The following is a 23,113-nucleotide window of genomic DNA, read 5'->3' as shown; positions in this document are numbered from 1 at the left end:
GGTGCAAGTAAGTAAATTACACAATCTGTTGAGATAAAAAGTGGACAAAATAGAGTTAGGTAAGAGAGTGCTACCAGGAAGTGGATGGTTTAAATAGGATGGCCAGGGTAGGACACGGTGAGAAATCATCAGCAATAACTTATTTTTCCAGCAACTCTTCATTTTTTAGAATTTTTATTGGTACGTGTTTATAGTACATAATGATCACATTCACCTTGGGGAATTGGTAGTGGTACATAGCATGCTCTAACTCTTTTTACTTCTCCTTCCTGTCTGCATTCTTCTGTCTCTTGGTCCTCTTCCCTTCTGCAAAAGATCAATCTCCCTGCATCCTATTGTCTATCATTTTGCACTTTAATTGATTTAAATTTTTGGTTTCTCATATAAGAAAAATCATGTGATATTTAAGCTTGCGTCTGATTTATTTAACTTAACACAATGGCCTCAAGGTGCATCCATTTTCCTACAAATAACCCAAATTTATTCTTCTTTATAGCATAGAAGTACTCCATTGTTTATAAATACCATGGTCCCTTGGTCAATTCATCTATTGATCGACATACAGGCCATTTTCAGGATTTAGCTACTATGAATTATGCTGCTATAAACATGGGTATGTATGTATCACTGCAATACAATGTCTTTAATGCTTTTGGGATGATACCTAGAAGGGAAAAAGGTGAGTTGAATGGAATTTCTAGTTTTAGTTTGTTGAGTGATCTCCACCTGATTTTCATAATAGTTGTACTAGTTTACATTTCCACCAACAATGCAGAAGAGTTCTTTTTCCCCAGAGCCTTACTACCATTTGTTATTATTTATTTCTTGATGATGGCTATTCTTTCTGGAATTAGATGGAATCTCAGTGTTGTTCTAATTTGCATTCCTCTAATGGCCAGAGAGGTTGAGCATTTTTTCATGTATTTATTGGCATTTGTGCTTATTCTGAGAAGTATCTATTTCTGTTGCCCATTTTTAATTGGGTCTTTTATTTTGGTAGTCTAATTGTTTCGAGTTCTTTGTATGTTCTAGATATTAATTATCTGAGGAAAAGCTGGCTTATGTTTTTCTTATTCTGTAAGTTGTGTTTTCACTTTGTTGATTGTTTCCTTTGCTGTGTAGAAGCTTTTAAATTATATATAATCCCACTCATTGCTTATTGATATTATTTGTCGTGCAAGTGAAGTTCTATTCAGAAAGTTCTTGCCAATCCCTACATATTCAAAAGTTTTACCTACTTTATCATCTGCAGAGTGTTTCTGTTTTAATATTTAGATCTTTGATCCACTTTAATTTTAATTTCATATATTGTAAGAGATTATGGGTGTAGATTCAATCTTCTACATGTGGATAACCAGTTTTCCCACCACCACTGGTTGAAGAGGCTCTTTCCTTCAGTATATTTTTGGGATCCTTTGTCAAAGATCAAACAGCTGAATGTACTTGGGTTTGTTTCTGCATCCTCCATTCTGTTCCATTGATCCACGTCTATACTTTGTGTCAGTGCCATACTGTTTTTATCATATGGATTTGTAATGTAACTTAACATTTAGGATTGTGATGCCTCCTGCTTTGCTCTTGTTGCCCAGAACTGCTTTTGCTATTCTGGGTCTCTTCTGGTCCCACATGAATTTTAGGACTGTTTTATCTAGTTCTGTGAGGAATGTTGTTACTGTCTTGATTGGAATAGTATTAAATCTATGTATCAGTTTTAGAAGTATGCTCATTTGACAGTAATGGTTCTGCTTATCCAAGAAGAGGGAACATCTTTCCATTTTTTTTGATGTTCCCTTCAGTCTCCTTTTTCAGAGCACTACAGTTTTCATTGTAGAGGTCTTTTACTTCCTTGGGTACTTAATTCCTAAGGATTTGTGGATTTTGTATCCTACTAGACTACTGAATTTAGTCATTATTTCTAGGAGTCTTATGGTGGAATTGGAGGGTCTTATACGTAACGAATCATGCCATCTTCAAATAATGATAATTTGACTTCTTATTTTCCTATACATATCCTTTTATGACTTTCTCTCGCCTGATTGGTCTTGCTAATCTTTCAAGCACTATTTCAAACAGAAGTAGTAATAGTAGACAACCTTGTCTTGGTCCTGATTTAGACGAAAAGCTTTGAGTTTTTCCCCCATTTAATATAATATTGGTGGGTAGGTTTGTCATCAATGGCTTTTATCGAATTGAAAAAAGCACCTTCCATTCCTATTTTCTTTGGGATTTTATCATAAATGAATGTGGGATTTTATCATAAATAAATGTTGGATTCTATCAAAGGCCTTTTCTGTGTCAAGTGAGATTATCATGTGACTTTCCCCTTGCTTCTGTTTATGTGGTGAATTACATTTATTGATCTGCATATGTTGAACCCTAGAATGAAGCTTGCGTAGTTATGAAGTATGATCTTTTGCATTCTCTTTGCAATGTCTTGTTGAGAAATTTAAAAATATGGAAAGCTTCATGAATTTGCATGTTATCCTTGCACATGAGCCACATTAATCTTCTCTAACTATTTCAATTTTAGTATATGTGCTGCCAAAGTGTGTTAAAGTTTGTTAAAGTTGCCACAAATTGGCTGTCACTGTTACAGTCATATCCTGTTATAATCCCAAATGTCACTGTAATAATAAAGATGTGTCTCAGTATTGTGGTTCCCTGGACTTGTGTTATTTTAGAAACCTCTTGAAATGAGCAGAGAACTAGCTTAGGACTTAAACTGCTTTTTTGTGACGCAGAAGTATCTGTACTTGAAAGCTTTGATGCAATGGGATTTGAAGAGTATTTCAAGTGGTCATAACCACCTGTCCAGATCCCATCTCACAGAAGAAATTCAGTCTAGAACTGCTGCACATAATTAGCCCCCTGGTCAGGAATGACCGAGTGACACAAGTCAGGTGATGTGACATTAACCTAGTGGGCTGAACACTGCAATGCTACCGTCCCACAGTTTTCCACTTTCCATGTTATCTTGCTACTCATGATTTCAGTCCTATCATTTAGTTTCTATTTCTTCATGAATCTAATAATTCATCATAAATCTCACGTGATTCAGGCAAATCATTGCTGCCATGAGGTAAGCAATTTCTGCTTGGCCACACAGGCCTGAAAGAACTAGAATCAGCCAACCGTGGAGTGAAACCATGAGCCAAAATGAACCTTTAAGTCATTTTTCTCAGGTATTTTGTCATAGTGATGGAACGCGTCCTCCTACACCTTTTGAATCTGTGCTCCCCTGTCTGCTGCCTCCCAAAACGTCACTATCTGTTTGGTCCTTCCAGACAGGCAGCCTTAATGAAGTACAAGCTGGGGAAAGCTGGGCTGCAGAGTTACATCCTTCTCACCATGAGATGACCCGGAGCAGTTTTTTCTCACCCTCAAGCCAGTTAGATTGAAAGTCAGGTTGCACTTTAGCTCCTTCTCTGTCAAATAATTGACAAATTACATGCCGGGCCCTTGGGGATGCTGAGGATGCCAAGATGAATGACACTGGTCCTCCCCGCAAGGACTCTGTAGGTCTTTAGGGAAGACAAACAAGAGCTAAGTATGGGAGACACACTGCAGGGTCACAGTGTATCCAGTGGGGTCAGGGAAAGCTCCCTGGAAGAGGTGAGGCCTAAGCAGAATCCACCTGAATGAAGCAAAGGCTACGGTTGAGGAGAAGGAGAGTGGAGGAGGCGGAAGAGAGAAGTAGGAGGGCAGCCACGTGAGGCCCCCAGGCCCAGGGCTGCAGCACTCAGAGGCAGGGACTGAAAAGTGCTTCTGAGCTTCTCAGTCCTGACGCGCAGGCAATGAGAAGCTGCAGTGGGGCTTTAAGCAAGGCAATGGGGAGGCAAGGACTGCCCTGGTGCAGAGCTGAGAAATATCTGAACACAGACCTGGGGAGAAGCTGAGGGACTTGGACAAAATGGGTAGAAGTGGGTGTGGAAAAGGGAGAGGGGCTCAAATTAGGGAGAGGGAGCACAAGATGGAACAAGTCAGGAGGCCTGGCTCTGAGCCTGGGCTCTCCCATCACTGGCCAGAGGACCCTGAGCCTCTACTAGTTTCTTAATCCCTACCTACTTCACAGGGTTGTTGGAGGATTAAATGGGATAACCTAGGAACAAATGAAGTATCCGTCTGTACAACACAGCCCTGCAAGCACCCAGTGCTAGGCTCTGTAGGAGCCTCACCAGGAGGCTTCAGAGGACCGCATGAGCACAGACCTTGACCTTATGTTGCTTAAATTCTCTACTAAGACAGCCCTGGGTCAATCTGATCTCCTTTCCAGACCCAATTTCCCTCACTATAAAACAAGAACCCTGAATTAGATCACCTCAGGGTCTCTGCCTGGAAGTTCTATGGTTTTGTTGTCTTACCTTGTGTCTAAACTTCCACGGTTATACTTATTTGGCAAATGAAACACTATCAAAGGAATATTCAACAATAGAAAACAAAATAAAAAATTACATGGGTGACTGATTATGAAAACCATGATGAAAATTTGCATGTTCTTCAAATGCCTTCCAAAGTCACATTTCTATGATCTATTCAAAAAGTAATAAAAACTCAGAGTTTCCATTCAAAGAAAATGATTCTTACATATAGTATCTATGGTTCTAAAAGTTTAAATTATCATTGGTCTATATATTTACCCAAGAGAGGTTAAAAGAAGTATCTAAACAAAGACTTGCAAAGGAATATTCATACCAGCTTTATTAGTAATAGCCTCAAACTGGAAACAACCCAAATGTCCATCAACAGATGAATAAATAAACACATGTGGTATATTCATAAAACAGAACACTACCATGCAATGAGAAGGTCCAAACTGGAGATAAAAGCAACAATACCGGTAACCTCAGAATCAGCACATTAAAAGAATCGTCACATTAAAAAAAAAAAAAAACCCACAAAACGGGAGAAAATATTTGCAAACCATGTATCTGATGAGTCCGGTGCCTAGAGTTTATAAAGAACACTTAAAATTCCAGGGCAAAAATAGAAACAACTCAATTTAAAAATTGATGATAGATTTGAATAGACGTTTGCCTAAATCTGACATAGAAAGCCAGGCGTTATGGTGCATGCCTGGAATTCCAGCATGCTGGGAGGTGGAGGTAAAAGAATCATGAGATCAAGCCCAGCCTGAGCAACTTAGTGACTTAGTGAGACCCTGTCTCCAAGCAAAAATATAAAAAGGACTGAGGGTGTAATTCAGCATGAAATCCCGGGCTCAGTCCTCAATACTGGCCCTGCAAACACACACAATGTAAAAATGGATACACACACACGAAAAGAAGCCCTGCGTCCATCATTCATCATTCATCATTCATGAAAACCACAAAAGGATATCATTTTATCCCCAATAGGATGGCCGTAAAAAATAAAGAAAAATAATAAGTGTTGGCAAAAATGTTGAAAAACTGTTGCTCCCATTCGCTGCTAAAAGGAATGTAAATTGGCACAGTGCTTTGGGAAGCAGTGAGGAAGTTCCTTAGTAAATTAAACGTAGAATTACCCTATGACTGAGCAATCCATCCCGTGATACATATTCAAATGAACTGAAAACAGATATCCAAATAAAAACTAGGACATGACAATTCATGCTAGTCCTATCCACAAGTCAAATGTAGAAACCACCCAAATGTCCATCAATGGATAAATCAGTGCTATCTATCCATACAGTGGATTATTAACCAGTAATAAAAATGAAGTACTGATACATCATACAGTGTGGATGAACCTTCAGGGCATATGTTATAGGAAAGAAACCAGACACCAAATCCGCAGGAACAGGAAGTCGATTAAAGGTTTCAGGGGCTGAGGAAAGGGGAGATGAGAAGCAACAGTTTAAGGAGCAAGCAGTGTCCTTTCTGGCTGACACAACTGTTTTGGAACTAGACAGTGGTGATGGTCATATAACATCACGAATATACTTGATGTCATTGAATTACACACTTTTAGCCATGGTGGATGTCACTGCAGTACTGTGGGTGTGTCTGTCCTCCAAGGGTGAAGGTGCTGGAAACTTGGTCTTCAGTGCTGTGGTACAGAGTGCTGGGGAGAAGGGTTAAGGAGCTAGTAGAAGGCATTTAGGTTGCTGGCAGTGCTCCTCTCAGAAGGGATGGATGTAGTTCTCTTGGGACCTTGGTCAGTTCTTCCAAGAACAAGTTGTTATTAACTGAGGCCACCTAATATATTGGCCACCTTCTCCCTGAGCTGTTTTCTTTCACACTTCTCCACTATGTGATGCTGCTGCTAAGGGGGCCAACCTATGAGGCCTGTGGATCTTGAGCTTACAGCTCCCAGAACTCTGAGCTAAATAAATCTCTTTTCTTTAGAAGGGACTGATCCCCAAGTATTGTGTTATAGAAAAAAAAAAAAAAAAACTCACACAGAAATGCTATATGTATTTTATAACAATTTTTAAAAAATATTGCCAGACAAAATCATGTTGAATGAAAGAAGTTAGACCAAAATGTACAGGCTTTGATTCCACCATTATAAAATCCTAGAAAATATAACTAAATCTTTAATAGTAGAAAGCAGATCTCTGGATGTATGAAGGGAACAGGTTAAGGGGAATAGGTAAGGATAAATTATAAAAAGCATGAAGCAATTTTTGAGGATTATTATTATTTCAATTAGTTGATAATTTGATGCATGTTGTAAACTTGTGCAGGGCTCAGGGATGTAGCTCAGTGGCACAGTGCCTGCCTGGCAAGTGTGAGTCCCTGCTACCAAAAAATAAGTTAATTAATTAAAATTAAAAGTAAAAAATAATAATAAGCTTTGTGCAGCTTGGTGAACTTCTGCTATATCTCTCTAAACTGAAAAAAGCAAAATTAGAACAAAGAAAGCTTTGTAAATTACCATTGTACCTCTGAACCAAGAATAGTTGAATTTCCATCTGAAATACACAAGGAACTCAGCGTTTCAATGAGCACCACTATAAACCCTGTTGCACGTCAAAAGAAAACTATCTTTTCCTGATTTCTTGATTCAATTCAGTCTGGTTTTTACTTAAAACCAAAGAACACCTGTAACAATGTCTGTAGAGACAGCTCAAGAAGCCTGTCTGGTGGAGAGAACCAAGCTCAGTGGGGCCAGCCTTCAAGCCAGGAATTCCTTTTGCTATTATTAGGAACCTGAAACACTTTAATCATTGCTGAATCCTGCTTTTCTGAATCAGTTCAAAAATGGGCTAGTAGAACTTGGCAGACACTTGTTTTGCAAATCAAACTCTCATATCTATTATTATTTTAGCACATGCTGAGAGGATTATAAGTGTTTATATACTCTCCGTGAGCATCGAATTCAAGTCTTGCCTAACATGCATGGCAAGCAGAATGAGACAGTGAATCAAATGCCAGTCTCAGATTTGCTCATGGAATGTAAATTGGCCTCACTTTACATCACAAGGCAGGCTGAATGCTAGAAAAAGAAAAAAAGCATAAAACAATATTTTTAATTGGATTGCTTGGTTTGTCTCATTAAACTTGACCTACTTTGAAATTCACTTCAGTCAATTTTTGGTACAATATCTTCTTTGTAAGTGGAAACTTATTTTGAGGAAAAAGACATTTACATACAGAGGATAGGATCACTTAAATTTACACGAACCTTTTTCCATTCTCAGTGCCACCCACCAGTTCTTTCAAAAATGCTGTTTGCTTAGAGTTTCTAAGTCCTTGGAAGGTTGTGACTCAGTTTTCTCATTGGCAAAATGGAACAATAATAGCTCTTATATGGCAGGATGACTGTCAGATTAAGTCATTAAATGGATTAAACATACATAAAAGGGTTAGCATAGAACCACACACAGGAAGCATTGAAGAAAGATTAGTCGCTATTCACGTATATTTGTTGTTCCCTTTTACAGGTCAGAACACTGAACGCAGGGCTAGTGGTGTCTGCACTGAATCTAGAGTGCAGAACATACCTGCTTCTCATTCTTCTCCCTCTTCAACATCACCCTCTCCACCCATACATATTTTGTGTATGAAAATAAGAGTCCCAAACGGGAACAGGCAAAAATAGATATGAAACTTAAATCTAAAATGCACAAACAGGCTGGGTGTGGTAGCACACATGCCTAGAATCCTAGCACTTGGGAGACTGAGGCAGGAAGATTGCTGTGAGTTTGAGGCCAGTCTGGGCTATGTAGTGAGTTCAAGATCAGCCTAAAACTACATCTTGACACTCTGTATCAAAAGAAAGAAAGAAGAAAGAAAGAAAGAAAGAAAGAAAGAAAGAAAGAAAGAAAGAAAGAAAGAAAGAAAGAGAAAGAAAAGAAAAAGAAGAAGGGAAGGGAAGGGAAGAGCAAACTGGTAGTAACTGACCAGCTCCCAGACTCACCTGGTTAAGGAAGTAGGGTAAGACACGAATCATTTTTAAAGTCTACTTCAGGTAGTGATTTTTTAAAAAGATAAAAGGTTTCTGCAAAGAGCCTACATAGCTTTAACAAGATGCCTAAAAAAAGTCCCCTAAGCTGGTAAAAATTAACATCAGGATCCACTTATGATACTAGCATTAAAAAGGGTTTACATTCGCCATGCATGGCCATTATGAAGCTCTGCAGCCTTGACAGAAGGCTTCCTCTAGCACTGAGGTGGGAAGTAGCTGGCCCAGCAGCCAAGTCCTATCACTCAGGACTAGAAAAATCCAGAGGCTGGGGAAATAAATGCTTGTGGGCTAGAAAAATGCAAACATATTTGCAAGGCTGTTTGATCTAAACTTTAAGTCCAAACTCATCCATTCTAAAGTAATATTTATCTTTTTAGTTCCACATATTTCATTGAAAGCTTTTACTAATTTTGTCCAGTTAAAAGATAAAGTCACTCAGTGAAAATCTACTCGTAGGTGGGATATTTGGGGGAACTCATTGTATCACCCACAGAACAGTCTAATCACAAAGAGAAAACTATCCCTCCATGTGGAAAGATCTGGTGCTCCTCCTGTTGACCAAGGGGCAAGCTTAACTGGAAACACATCAGCCAGAGTGTAGCTGCCACAGTGCTCATCCTGGCCCTGGCCACCAGGAAACCACAGACGTCTGCAGGACAGTTCATCCTACGGAGCCATCAGCCAGGAATCTCTAACCATGGACAGAAGGAGGTAGGAACACGTGGTAGATGAAAAGCAAGGGACCCCATAAACCAGGGGGTTCAAAGCCAGCTATCATGAGATTTTTATTTTTCTGACAACTAAAGAAAGTTAAAAATCTGGGGTTTATTAGAAAAAATATTCAAATGAGGCTATCTTCCCTAGATATAATAACATGGTCATACAACTTTCAAATAGTTCAGGGGTAAGAGAGACAGAGAGAAAAAAAGAGCACAGAAAAAGAGACAGAAAGATAATACAGTGCATGGAAGACCAAGCAAGAGCACAAATGTAACCGCCTAAAAACAAAGCCCATGTCAGTAACGTCAAAATTACATATCTTTGGGTGAACAAATTTGCAGAAGAGTAAATGAAAGTTGCGGTCACAGAAATATTACTGGGCATTTCTCCAGGAGCTTGGGAGTGAGAAGTAAAATGTGTTTGTTTTACTTCCTTTTTAAGTGAAAATATCAGCTATGATTTTATCCTTTAAAAGACTCGTCTTCACCATAGCTGTTAGCAAGTGCATGTTGATGCAGGGACGGGGTTTATGAAAAATCTGGATTATCCTAACCTTGAACTTTGATGAACAGAGCAGAAAATGTGATGCCCGGCTTCTGTTTGGCAGGAGGACAAAGCCAGAGATGCCCTGCCTGGAGAGACCCTGCTGAGGCTGAAAAGTCCTGCAGGCTGGACAGGGAAGGGAGGAGATGACACATGCCAGCAAGCCTTTCCCAATTGCTTAGAGGACTGAGCCTTTAGAGCCACTAGGTACAAATGGCCTTCAATCCTCTCTCCCCCATATCCCACGAGCACAAGATAAAGAACTGGGACTCCTCGTCCATCACAGTGCATCCCGACCTTCATTTGCCCCACCTGAAAACCAAGAGAGCAGCTACCGCAGCTCCCAGATCCCTTCTCACGGGCTAAAGGTCAGCTCCGTCTAGTGCGCAATACCAGCATGAAGGCATGCTGTCTTTTATTTTGAAACATGAAACTTTTATTGTTTTCTCTGATTGCATCTTCCCTGAAAAAATAAACAAACCACCATAATTTGCACCATCCAAAGTCAGAACCACTGTTAACATCTTTATGCTTGTTCTTTAGACGTTTCTCAAGGATGAACGTACTGGCACACACACATGCACACACACACGCACACAATCTTAAGTATTTTTTTTAAACACAAACATGAAATCCTTGCATATATTTGTTTGCAGTATTTTTAGTCAATAATATTATACAGTCCTTATTTCATACCAGTGAATGCAAAATAACAGATCATTCTAATCGCTGAATGGTACATGATACTACAAGAGTACATGATTTATTTCTCCAACTGAGAAATAGGTAGTTTCTAATGTTTTATTCTAGAAGACAATGCTACAATAACTATCTCTCCGTTCACTCTTATTTATGTACCTAACTCAAAGGATATGTTGAGATTTAATCACACAACTCATCTCCCTTTTTATGCAAAATTTCAAACATATCTTTTCAAATATCAAACAAAGCTCCTCCACAATCCCACCCTGAGAGCCCCAAGGAACACTCCTCTGCCCGGAGGCACCAGGTCTTTCACTCTGCTGGAACCACACAAAACCTGAGGCCCAGCTTTGGGACAATCAACACCTTGGCAGAATAGAGAAGAATTTTAAGGGCAGCGAGCTCTGGGCAGGTCTCTGCAGCCCATGCAGCCAGCCAACTGCATACACTGTAAGACTCTGTGTAAGACCAGGCTCTGCCACATCCCTGGCAGATGTCTGTGGGTCCTTCATTTATGATTTCTGCCTCTACGCACATCCCTACCTGCTTGTGTGTAAAATATGCAATTTGAACACACAAAAAATATTATTTTGAACACACAAAAATTCTCAGTCTCCTAAACTGAAAGCTGTACTCTTCTTTGCAAATTCAAGGATTTTACTGTAGCACCCCAAAATAATTAATATCACTAAATAATTACTTTTGGAATTCCCCAAAATTTTACAGATTAAAAAGTAGTTGGAAACTTGTGCCTTCTAACTGACATCCGAATCTAGTCTTTTGACATTAAATTTTGTCACTTATCCAGATTGTCCTTGTAAATGCTGCAGAAAGCATTTAATTCTTTGTTTGTGGTACTTCGTGTCACAGGTGATCAACCCCACAAACAGGTATCTACACTTAAGGCTAAAATCTAACCAAGTAGGGACACAGTCTCTATCAAAGGTGGGCAGGAAGGGGTACGGTTGCTCAGATGAGTCCTGGAGACTCACTTAACCTGACTTTTGGATGGATCCATTGTAGATCATTTTCAGTCCCTGGGGAGGCTGGATTAGGGAGGTTAATTGCCTACTTCAAGACACCTAACTGCAAATACCTGTTTTTTGACCCCCTGTCAAAAACGCAGTAATTAACTTAGAGCAAAGACATTTGTTTTACACTTACCCATCAGACAGATCTTTAATTATTTAACAATAAACTCAAACTGAAAAAAGAAACAGTGAAATTAATGCATGCTTACAACCGATAGTACCTTGTCCACTGCTGATGCTGGCGATCAGATTTAAGGGTGGCTGTAAGGAAATTTAAAAACGTATCTGGAAAAAAATCTCGGAGAAGTTGCAAAACTGAAAAGGCTTTAAAATGCCCAGACAGCCTGCAGTGGGGTTTTCCCGGTGTGAGCCAGAGTAGAAAGCGGTGACTGAGAGCTGATAGATCATTAAGTGTGATGGAGAGAAAGCAGGTGCGAAGGAAAGGCAAATGGCCTCGGTGAATCTTTAAAGCAGATACATTAAAGACAGGAAAAGTAGCGTGAAAACCATCTTGACAGGGTGATAGCCAGCCCCTAAACACATGCATGACCCCAGTCTTTTGTTTCTGAACACATGGAAAGATTTATTTTGCAAAATGAGCTACAAGTTATTAACACATCTTTGTGCAACTTGCCTCTTCGTGTCCATAGCATCAGTATGGGCCATCTCCCCTACAGGTCTGCTGTCAGCAAGTTGGAAAAGTTGCCTTGCAAACCACTAGGGGACTTACTTATCTTAGAAAATTCAGCAGGCATTATAGGAAAGAGATCAATTAACTTGACTGTAACTTCTGCTGCTGTGAAGACTTCATCCTGTTAGATAGTTATTTGCAACATAATTGAAACACAAGAACAAACTACTGGGGGGATGGGGTCCTTCCCTTCCAACGCCTCCACAAACAGCTGGTGATGACTTGCCCCCAAACTTATTATGTCAAAGATTAAACTTTGTATAACTCCTCGGTTGGATGAAATTTAAACAGTGACCACCCATTAAGCCAGTAACACTATCAGCCCACCATGGTGTTGGAAACCCAATTCCTGATTCTTGGTCTACTCACAGGTGGGAACAAGCAGTGTGAGGCATGCCAGCTAACATACATATCACCAAGATCCAGCCAGGTTTGCCAACCAGAAACGGAACTGCCACATGTTCTGTTCTGCAAACTGCTAATTACTGTCTTTGCTCTAATTCTGAGCTATGGATCATTTTACTTTCTGCAAAACTTTTCAACAGTCTATTCTAAACCCAGCTGCTGGTCTGTTACGCCACTGTGGATGCACAACAACTTTCCCTGTTAAAATATACAAAATAATAGCAATCAGCTCATTACCGGGGCAGGAAACACAAATCCAATGAAGTGGCATTTTGTGACAGAGGAAACTCCTTCAAGCTTTCAGCAGGCAAGGGAAACAGGGCTGAAAGAAGAGGGAGGGGGGTCCCGCTTCAAAATTCCTTTTGGGAGTTTCAATTCTTCTCTCATGCTTCAACTGTTCTTAATTTCCATGTTTAGTTCAGCCTATTTTAATTCGTAAGCCTTGGTTAGAACTCAGTTCCCAACACTTTGCGTATTTTTGTTTATCGAAGCTATAGATCAAGCTATACCAGTCTGTTTACCTAAGGATTGGCTGTGTGGGCAGTGGAGCAACGTTAGTTTAAACTGGACTCAGAACCTATGCCACAAGAAGAATAAAGCAGGGGGAGAGAGAAACTGGATAATGCAGGGTCATTTCACTGTGAGTCAATCCAGTTGGGGTTTTTCCTCCCTAATGACTATGAGGACAGGCAAAGAGATCTGGCAGATAAGCGGTCACCTTCCACACGGTAGAGTTAGGCTTTTTAAATGATCAGCTTAAATGATAAAATGCTAAGGAGCTGTAAAACAAGCAGACAAAAAAATAAAAGCAATGATCAAATTTGTCTTCTTTCTCCTTGATGGCGCAGCCTTTCTGTGCACCATATGCAGTCGCTTGCTGTGACTAATGGGAATAATGTACTACATTTCATAACACTGATCTCTTGGGCCATTTGAGAAAACTCGTGACTACATGGTTATATGCACTACCTAAAGCACTTATTATGACAAAACTCCCCACCAAAATTTTCTTTTCAAAAGCACCTTTGAAAGACTTTCTAGAGAAGCAAAGAAACTTTTCAGACTAGTAAGAGGCCACCCCTCTCCTTCTGTTTGAGCAAATGCTTAGCCCTCTCTGAGGTTTTCCCTGCTGAATGTTTATTTTGCGTGCAGTGTAAGGTGCTGCTTGAAATTTTCAAAATTTCATCTATAAGTGCATTCCAAAAATTCTCCTAAAAACCAGGCTAGAACTGATATTAGAACTGGCTCTGACATTAGAAAGTCCACCCTCTTTCCAGAAAAGGACCAAATATATGTGTGAGGCCATGTCCCCTTTTAGAAAATTCCTATTTCCTCCCCTGATCCTGGATCCAATTGTCAGCAGGCACATCAAAGTGGGTGGACATCACATACAATTAGCCTGTAGATCAGATCCTGATGGTTATAACACGGAGATCCCGCCAGCAGAATGTCTGTAAAATTATCTGCTCTGTTAACTATTCCTGACATTTTCTATTCTGAGTCAGGGGAGTTCTTACTCCTCAGAGAGAGCCGTAGTTCTAATGTCACGTAGAAGACTATAAACTAGAAATCAAAACTGGATATATGTCCTCAGAAGCCACCAACAATTCCATGCAGGTGACATTAGCTAGCAAATGCTAAACCAAAATTTCTTCTATTTTTATAATTGGTTTTGTTTGGTCATAAAATCATCTGGAAAGGAAAAATAAGTCCTGTGTCTCAAATATGAAACCTGATGGCATGTATGAGTCAGGAATATCTTACTACAAATTGAATAATTTTGGAAAATCACCATGTAATTTGCTTTGTAAAAGGTGTGTGTATTGGATTAATTTTCACTATGATTAGTGGTACACTCTGTAGTCCCATCTGATGGGCTGAGTTCAACATTTCACTCAGAATCAAGTGGCTGCTTTCACTCTAGTGAGAGTTTTAAAACTTGTAACCTAAAATTCGATTGTCTGATGTTCATTAAGATTAATTTAAAAAATCTTATAAATCAAGGTTAGGTGTGGTTTTTAAAGCACATAATTAAAATTTTGAAAGTAAAATATGAATGTTTGAGGAGATAAACACTCATAAAGCATTCATTAACAAACAGCAATGTTTTTGCTCTTCTGCTAGTATGGGAAAATTCATACACACATTGGCACATTTAAACAAAAACAATCACAAGATAGTCTTTATATGTGTCTACAACCTGGTTGATAGTCTATAGACAATACTTATATTACAGGGGTCAAGGGTACACAAGGGCAGAAGTAGCATGGATAGTTCTTAACTGAAGCTAAGAATATAATGATAAGAAAACTATTCCTGATTAGAACAAAAGTACTCCACAGAAACTAACTTTAGATGCCGCCTTTTTAAGTATTGAGATTGACTTCCAACACACAAATCAGTCTCCCTGCTCACCCCCACACTCACGTTAGCTACACTGTAGCTACACTGCTGTTCGCTTAAGACCAAATTGGATGCACATGAACAGAAACCTGTTTTTATTGCAATCGAGAGTGGTTTTTGCAAAAGTAACTGATTTCACCTAAAGCCATAAATTCAGTAAGGACAGCCCTTAAGAAGTGCAGTCTTATAATCTTTAAGCACTATGCAACATGAAGATTGCTATGTCCATAATTTTGCAAGAGTTCAGAACTTTTTCTCTTACCAATTATATAATAACCTCACTGAAATTAGGGGTTGCCGTGTTACTAGTGAGGTTACATAATAACCTCACTAGAAAAATTAGGGGTCTTCTAATAATGTCTAATATGCATTTCACAGGAAGAAAATTTCACGCAAAACTTGAGTTCACGAAAGTCTCCAAATGCCAAGGTGGACGTTCATACTGCCGCCGAGGGCAGGCTTCCCGCTACTTTTCCTTGAAGATGGCTGATGCAAACAGCACCTCCTAACTACGTAAAAATGGTCGCTCAGATTAAATTATGCAAACGTAGTTTCAAAATAGCCTGCTCGAGTTACAGCGCATTAAAGATGGACCTGCACAGAGCTTGCCATGTTGCCTGATTCCAGCGGGATATCAGTGGGGGCGGAGCAGAGTGCAAACCCGAATCATACTTATAAAGACTGAAACTTAAGCGCCTGAACATCAAATCCCACGGGCACATTTACAGCCTTGGACCAGGTCCTTGAACACTGGATCTGTCACCAATGCGAAACAAGACAGAGCCACTAGGCGCATCTGCAAGCAGAAGGGGCCATCTTTGAAAAGTTTGGTCCAATCTTTTTAGAATAAGATATCCTAGATATGGAAGTTTCCAAATGGGGGTAGGGAGTAAATTCACAGCATAATTTATTAAGTGTACGAAGTAATTAAAATATATCTTAAATAACCCATTTCCACAAAATGGCATTTATTTCTACCTGGCAACTCTTCATAATCAGACTCTCGTCTACAAAGATTTTTCTGTGAACATAAAGTTTCTACTTTTCTTCACTTAAAAATAAATGATAGAAAAATGTAATTCTGATACTAAAGTAATGTTGCTAAGCTTAATATGTAGATTAATTTCAAGGCATAAAATGTAGACTCAGCGAGAAATACATCAAATGTCTCCGAATTAACAACTGGTCTAATTGGATTTTCTAGTAAGTAATCTCTAGATTTTAAATTGGTGGTTTTTTTTTTGTTGTTCATTACTATTTGTGTTAAACATTAAAGAGGAAATTTAAACGATGAGTTACATAAACTGTCATTCCTATTTAGCATAATCAGAAATAACTTGCAAAACAGAAAAAAACAATATGAGATACTGCATTTTCAAACAGAAAATAGTTGCAGGTTTTATACAATATGAAAATTTTAAAAATAAAGGAACCTTTAATATTTCACCAGTCACTAAATAGGGAACCATTTTGTTCTGAAACATGAAACCAGGGTTATCGGTGTCAAATTTGAATTTTCCCTCTTTTTATTACCTAAGTTTATATAACGATCTCAATCGCTATTGACTTCCTTGTACAGCCCCTCGCTGATGATTTCTCTTACGACACTTTAAGTTTACATAACCCACAGCTACATCTCGCTGTCCTTATGTGAATACTCTCCAGTTTCGTTTAGTTTCACTGAAAAGTTCATCATATACGTTCCCCTCTACATTTCTTACACTAATAATGCGGACTTCGTCACAAGCTGATCAAACCACTGGAAGAATAAACGGCCTCCCAATAAACCAACAAGTTAGGCCTCAAACTGTCAAAAAACTAAATTAAAGGAACGAAGAAAACAAAACATCACCGTGTTGCTTTTCTTTCCTCTACGCGGGTGGAAAGCGCCTCTGGGGCCCACTGGCCGCCCACCCTCCTTACACTCTGAGTAAGTAAGACGGCCGAGAACTCACCACCCTAGGCGCACGCTCAGCAGAGCTCAGCAGAGTCACGTAATGGTAACATTAGTGAAAAGGGCTTGCGCCGCTCAGACCTCTAAGGCAAGGGCCGCCTTGAAAACTGTCTACACGGAAGGGCAAAGCCAAACACGTTGTGTCCAAGCCCTGGCTTCCTTTTTTACCCCAAAGTTGCCAGTCGACTCCAGCGCACGATTCAGGGTGATGAGCCTCATGGTCTCCTTTCACTTAAACACCCTCAGGCTCGTGCGTACTCACGCTTGGCTCTCCATACGTTCTGGGCACCAGAAAGATGAAAAAGGCTCTCTGGGCCATTTTACCCCACATCTGAGCTCCTGCAGTTCAAAATATCCAACTAACACCCCTAACGAGAAAAGGAAGAGGATAAGGAAAGACAAATTATTTCGCCCAAATAACTTGGCTCTTCACCCCAGCCTCACCAACAGCCAAAACGGCACCGACTGCCCAGGGAGAGGGCAAGAAAACTTCAAACACAAGGGGGCCGAACCAAGCTTAGCTGAACACCAGATGAAGCCACAAAGGGGGCGCCCGGGGCGTGTCCCGAGCGCACCCCCGCCCCGCGTCCTGCGCCCTCCTCTTACTTTTGGATGATCTGGGGTAGGCCGCCTTGGGACTGGGGCGGCGGGGGCGGCGGGGGTGGCGGCTGCATCCCTCGCGGGCCGGGGGGCGCCTGGGCGCCGGGCGCGACGCAGGCATCTCTGTCGGGCTGCTCGGGACCGCTGGGGTCCGCGTCCTGGCTCATGGCTGCAGCCAGCACCATGCGGGGCGAGACCGTCCCGGGCTGACGGCGAGGGCGCGCGCGGGCAGGGCGGTCCGGGGCACCGGCGCTCACTGGCCGGGGTCCCCGTGCCTAGTCCCCTCGTCCTTCTCGGTGGCGCGGGGAGGAGACGCGAGGGGCGGGGAGGAGACTGGGCCGGCGGCGCCGCCTCCTCCGCCTCCTGCTCCGCGGGCCCGGCCGGGCGGGGGCGGGGGACAGAGGACGCGCTTCGCGTTCTGGGGCTGCTCTGCGCCGGGGTGGTCTGGGGAGCTCCTGCCGGCGGCTCCAGGCTCCGCGAGCCAGAGGAAACGCGGCGTGCGCCGCCCGCGCCCTCCCCTTCCAGGTCCGGAGCCTGGCGCTCGGCGGTGTGGCACACCGCGTGAGCAGGCGACACGCGCGCCAGCCAGCGGCCCGCCACGGCGCTCGCGCTTCTGCCGGGATGCGGGCAGCTCCCGCCGTCCCCGGGGACTGCGTTGCCCTGCTCCTCTCCTGCCCAGCCCGACGGAATGAGCGCGCCAAGGGCGCCGAGCCCACCGCCGGGCTAAGCGCTGGACTTGGCACTATCCTGGCGCAGGAGCCCAGCCAGGACCATTTTTATTTGGGGGCCTTCCTCAGGGTTCCTGGGACTTGTGTCCTCGGTTCTTAGATCAGCAGATCCGAGTTTTCTCAAATTGCCAGCCCCAGCCGCTTTTTTCAGAGGGTCCCCAGAAGGAGCAGGTGGGACCGCCGTAGGTTTCTGGCTTTTTAATTTTCACTGAAATGACTTCGCGACGGCAAAGACAAAAATCAAGCACACATTCTGTTCTTGGTATTTACTGGCAAAATATCCATGGAAAAATTAACGGTGGGAAAGAATTCGCTAACCTCGTGCATCCACGATCACTGCGCATGAGGTTGTTAACTACACTGTTAACGCGCGCCAATCCACCTGCGTGCCCGTGTACACGACGGTGGTGGCAGCGATCGCGAGCAGGTGAAGGTCCAGGAGCCACGCTGCAGGTCCAGCTCAATGCCTTTGCGCGGGTTCGGGTTTGAGGAAGAACCTGGCTCAGCAGAACCGTCGAGAAACTGAGTAAAGCCCAGGCGAACTGGCTGCCCAGGAGCCCTTAAAGGCTGTGGGATTCGTGGGAGGTCTAAATCTTGGGGACTGGAGGCTGGGTTCGGGAGAAGCGCAGGGAAGCGGTGCCTTAGGCGCCCTGGGAAGCCTGAGCCCACGCCAGGCTGCCTAACGGCCTAGAGGGGAGTTTGCTGCCGGTCTCCAGGCCCCACGGAGGAAGATTCTGAAGAGGGGTTCTGTAAGACCAGGCAGCTGGCGGAATTCCCTGAAAGACGCTCGCTCCTCTTTCCAGACATTTTCCTGACAATCTCCGGAAACTGCAGGCGTCTCCCTTGATCCCAGCCCCCTTCCCGGGGGTGCCTGTGCCATGCTGTTTCTCTCTTTCTTTTTGTTCTTCCTCTTGCCTTTTTGTGCTTCCTCCTCTGACAAATAAAATTTTACTATAAATCCCTGTATTCATAAAGCTCAGATCATCACAGTACCCAGAATTGAGTCTCGTCCAAAAATACTCAGGTAAACAGAGATCGCTGTCTGCCCTAATGCACGAGTGAGGAGGCCTTGGTGTGATTTATTCCAGGCTATGTGGCTACCACGAGGTGGGTCAGATTCTCCCAGGGGTTGGTTCACCCGTTGTCTTTATTTCTATGACTACATTTTTATTGTGATGGTCATAAAACCTCATCTTCTACCCCAGTCCTCATCCGCAGATTTCTTTGGTGGATGGAAATTAACTAAAATTAACACTGCAACTCTCCCAGAAGTCAAAATTAAATATTTTCAAATATCTGTCCTGAACTTTCCTTCTGAGAATCTTCCAAAGACCTCTAGGGAAAGGGTTTTGAAATCACAGAGGCAAACATGTTTGGGGGTCCATACTACAACTTCCTGGGGCAGTGACAGTGTCTTTGATGGCAGTTACCAAGTGCTATGCAGACTGGCAGTGATGGGATGCTGGCTCCTACAGATTAGAGGTGATGTGTCTTGTAGGAGATGTTCAATGTGGCCAGTAGTCCACGGAGGATTTTTTATATTCCAGTCTCAAAAGTAATGTACTCACCTATGTGAGCAAATAATAAACTGGATTCACTGGGCTTTTCCCCATCATTTCAGTAAGTTTGAAATTTTCAATATAAGAAAAAAAGTGACAATTCACAAGATGTTTTAGAAATGCTATTCCTGTGATTATGGCTTCATCTGTGCAACTGAAGTGTTCTGTAATTACTGACATTTAAATAGGACCAGATTCAAGTCACAGCACTGCAGTAAAAATCTGAAATTAGTACATTCCCTGTCTCAGATGCCCCCAAAATGTTCTCCAAGATGATAACTGAACAAATTTCCATGTGACAAGTCAAACATCAAGTACATTAACCAGTTCCAGTGGGGAAAGTTTTTAATTTACCTCCCCCCACTTTTTTCCAGGAGTAGTGGAAAAGCATAAGAATCCTAGCTGAGGTTATTGCCCTTTTGTGGGGGGGGGGAGGGACTGAACTCAGGACCTCTCACTTGCCAGGCGGGCGCTGTGCTGCTGAGCCACATCAGCCCCACGGCCCCTGTGTTTGTTCCTCACAGTGATCAGGGCGAGAAAAAGGCTGAGTCACCCACTTCACTAATGGGGAGTGTGACTGCAAGGTGAGAGAGCTGGACACATCTCTTTGTTCCACTCTACAGAAGCATCCTGATCCTCCTTGACCTACAAATAAACTGCAGTCAGGCGGAGTGGCTATTATTGTTTATTAGTGCATTCTGCATTTAACAAGAGTCAGCTGTGAGGTGCTTTCATACTCTGTCGTCATACTCAGTCACCCCATAACTGCAGTTATCTCTTTTATAACTGAGGCAGCTAAATCTCAGCTGTAAGAACTTGCTCGAAATCACCCTGCTTTTAAGGGACAGAAGGACCACAGGTAGTTCAGTCCGTCCCCAGAGCTCACCCCTTCTCATACCTCTACACTGATCCAGTAACAGAAGTGGAACTGAGACCTCACCTGTCTTCCAATACAAAATGTCACTTGCATTGTGATTCAGCTCTGCCACTCATGTCCAGTAATGTAGCAGGAGATATCAAATTACCAGAGCAATGAGAAAGTTTCAAGAAATGAAACAGCTTGGCAGGAAGTGGTAGCGAGGAGCAGGAAACAGAATCCATGACTCTGTCATTCTGGGATCATTCTTAAATGTTCCGGGACTCTGACACTCTGACTTGTTTCCCATCAGTCAACATTTACCGAGTTCTGTGTTCTGGACCTAAAAGTTTTCTCATGCCTAATTTTCATCTATAGCACCACTTTGCAGGCCAAGGACAATGAAGAACCTGCCGACATCTCTGGGACACTAAGCAGCAGCACAGAGGTTCAGACCCCAATCTACATCACTGTAACCCCCTGGCCTTTCTTTAAAGGGGAGAAAGGTCCTCCCAAAGTGACTGTGAGCATTTCTGTCTGCTGATGAGATCATTTAGGATGCCCTCTATTCCATTATCTACACTAGTTTTTTTTTTTTTTTAACAATTTAGTAAGGTTTAAGGATACCCAGAGCTAGTAAAATTAGACATTCTCCCACATTGATGATAGAGTCATTAGTTATGTGGTAGATTAACTAATGGTCAGCTTGTAACACCTAGCTGAACTGAATCAGCATGGCCCTGGGTGTGGAAGGCTTACCTGAGGATCATTGGCAACAGCATACACAAGAGAACTGGCAGGGAAAGTGATGTGCTGTAGGTTCTCCTGGGGAAGCTTGCTGTGCTGGCTTTCCTGATATGAACTCGGCTGTTGTCATGGGAGGAGCTTGGGAACTCACTGTTGCTGAGGATGGCTGCGGTTCTTTTCATGGCAGCTCTGTCTTTATCCTAAGTGTTGCTTCCTGGCTCCAGTGCAGATCCCTCAGCCTGCTGGCACAGATCCTTCATTCCGCTGGCACAGACTTTCTAACTTCAACCACTGACCTGTAAGCCTTCCCAGTGCAGATCCATGATACCGACTTGCTTAAGACATTGTCATGGGCTCTAGGCCTCCAGTTGACCCATGAAGGACATTGCCATGGGCTGTAGGTCTTCAGCTGGACTCATGCAGGACATTGCTGTGAGATCTCAGCTGGATTCTTCGGTTCTTAGTGTGTGGACAGATCTCTTATGCTCTTCTGTATCTGACTCTTTGGGAGAATATTATAAAATAATCCTATAATTTAGGTGTCCTGTGTTAAATCTATTCCCTTGTATCCCCTAACTACAACAGGCTACAAGCTCTTTGGAAGTGAATTGGAACTGTCCATTAAAACTGGAACGAGGGAAATGGACTCAGAAGTTGCCCTTCTGGGAATGTGTAGCACTGATCAAAGTTGCGTGTCCAGGGTCGTTGACCGTGGCCTTGTTCCTAACAGCAAAAACTAGTAATAATCAGAGTGCTGAGCACCAGGAAACTGCTTCCATGAAGTTAATTCCTATGTGCAAAGAAGTATGATGCGTTCCTAAGAGGGAGGAGGCAAGTGTCTCTGCACTGCTACAGAAAGATTTCCTGGGCATATCATTGAGAGATAAATGCAAGTTTCTCAACAACACTGTAGCATGATTGAATCTACATAAAACCTGAGAGTATAGAACACTTCTGGAAAATATATGTAAGTAATTAGTTGTTAACATTAAGTACCTCTGCAAATTGAGATAGAGCAAGAAACTTCCTTTTATATTATTTGAATAACTGAAATATTGAACTATTAAAATACATACTGCTAGATTGTTTTTACTAGAAACATTGTAGTTTTTGTTAACTGATGACCACAACATTTAATTTGCTTTGTAATTAGTAAGCATTAACAACAGTTAGTACATTAATGAGGTATTCATCATTAAAGCAAAAATGCATCTGAAAGAATGAAGGAGAAAAATTCTGGGCAGTGTCATTATCCAGATTTAAGCCCTACACTTTTGATATCCCAACAACTCCAGTAGAGTTAATTTATCAAATCATGAAGCTGCCAGCAGTCATGCTGATCCCATTGTAATCTACTGGTTGGACAGATCATATTAGCAGTCTGTCCACATCAGCGGTAACGAAGTACCTGTCCAGGTGTTAAGAATAACAGTTTCCACTTCTTGAGTGTTACTCTGACAGTCTGCCCATTGCACAGAGAAGAAAACTCAGGCTCAGTGAAGCTCAGTCACCTGGCCGGCTGGTGAGCGGAGGAATTCTGCTCCCCACCCCGCTCTGTTTCTCCGGAGCTGCACTCTTAACCATTCTGCCTGGTGTTTCTTGGGGCTGGCGAGCCTGGACAGCCCTCTGTCTAGTCCTCGAGGCTGGAGCCTTCCTGCTGCCTTCACCATCCCCTCTTTTGGTTTCCCTTCCTTTCCTTTTCCCTCTCTGGCTTTTCCTTTCTACCCCGCTGAAGTGAGTTTTACCTATTTGTTGGCCCCTCTGTCAAAAATAGTATAGGGTT

General features: G+C 42.2%; 1 protein-coding gene and 1 non-coding gene across 4 annotated transcripts in view; both read right to left on the bottom strand.

Annotated features, from left to right (window-relative positions):
* The window catches only part of Rbm20 (RNA binding motif protein 20), a 185,722-nt gene extending 164,262 nt beyond the window's left edge, over window positions 1-21,460 (bottom strand). The window contains exon 1 of one of the 3 annotated variants that reach the window (XM_063244691.1): window positions 21,343-21,460. In XM_063244691.1, the coding sequence (XP_063100761.1) occupies window positions 21,343-21,365 (23 nt within the window). In that variant the 5' untranslated portion in view covers window positions 21,366-21,460. Of the gene's footprint in view, window positions 1-16,841; window positions 17,424-17,446; window positions 17,813-21,342 lie in introns of those variants that run through there. The other 2 variants (XM_063244690.1, XM_063244693.1) reach the window with 2 other exon arrangements.
* LOC111758415 (U6 spliceosomal RNA) lies at window positions 2,449-2,550 on the bottom strand. Its single transcript, XR_002792592.1, has one exon. It is a non-coding gene; the product is annotated as a U6 spliceosomal RNA (small nuclear RNA).
* Window positions 21,461-23,113: the final 1,653 nt, after the last annotated feature.

The sequence above is a fragment of the Cavia porcellus genome, unplaced genomic scaffold, assembly GCF_034190915.1.
Source record: "Cavia porcellus strain 051 isolate PalLab524CR breed Dunkin Hartley unplaced genomic scaffold, mCavPor4.1 scaffold_2, whole genome shotgun sequence".
In the NCBI taxonomy this organism is placed as follows: Eukaryota; Metazoa; Chordata; class Mammalia; order Rodentia; family Caviidae; genus Cavia; species Cavia porcellus.
The sequence above is the reverse complement of the archived record's forward strand: the minus strand, read 5'-3'. Positions and strand labels throughout refer to the sequence as shown.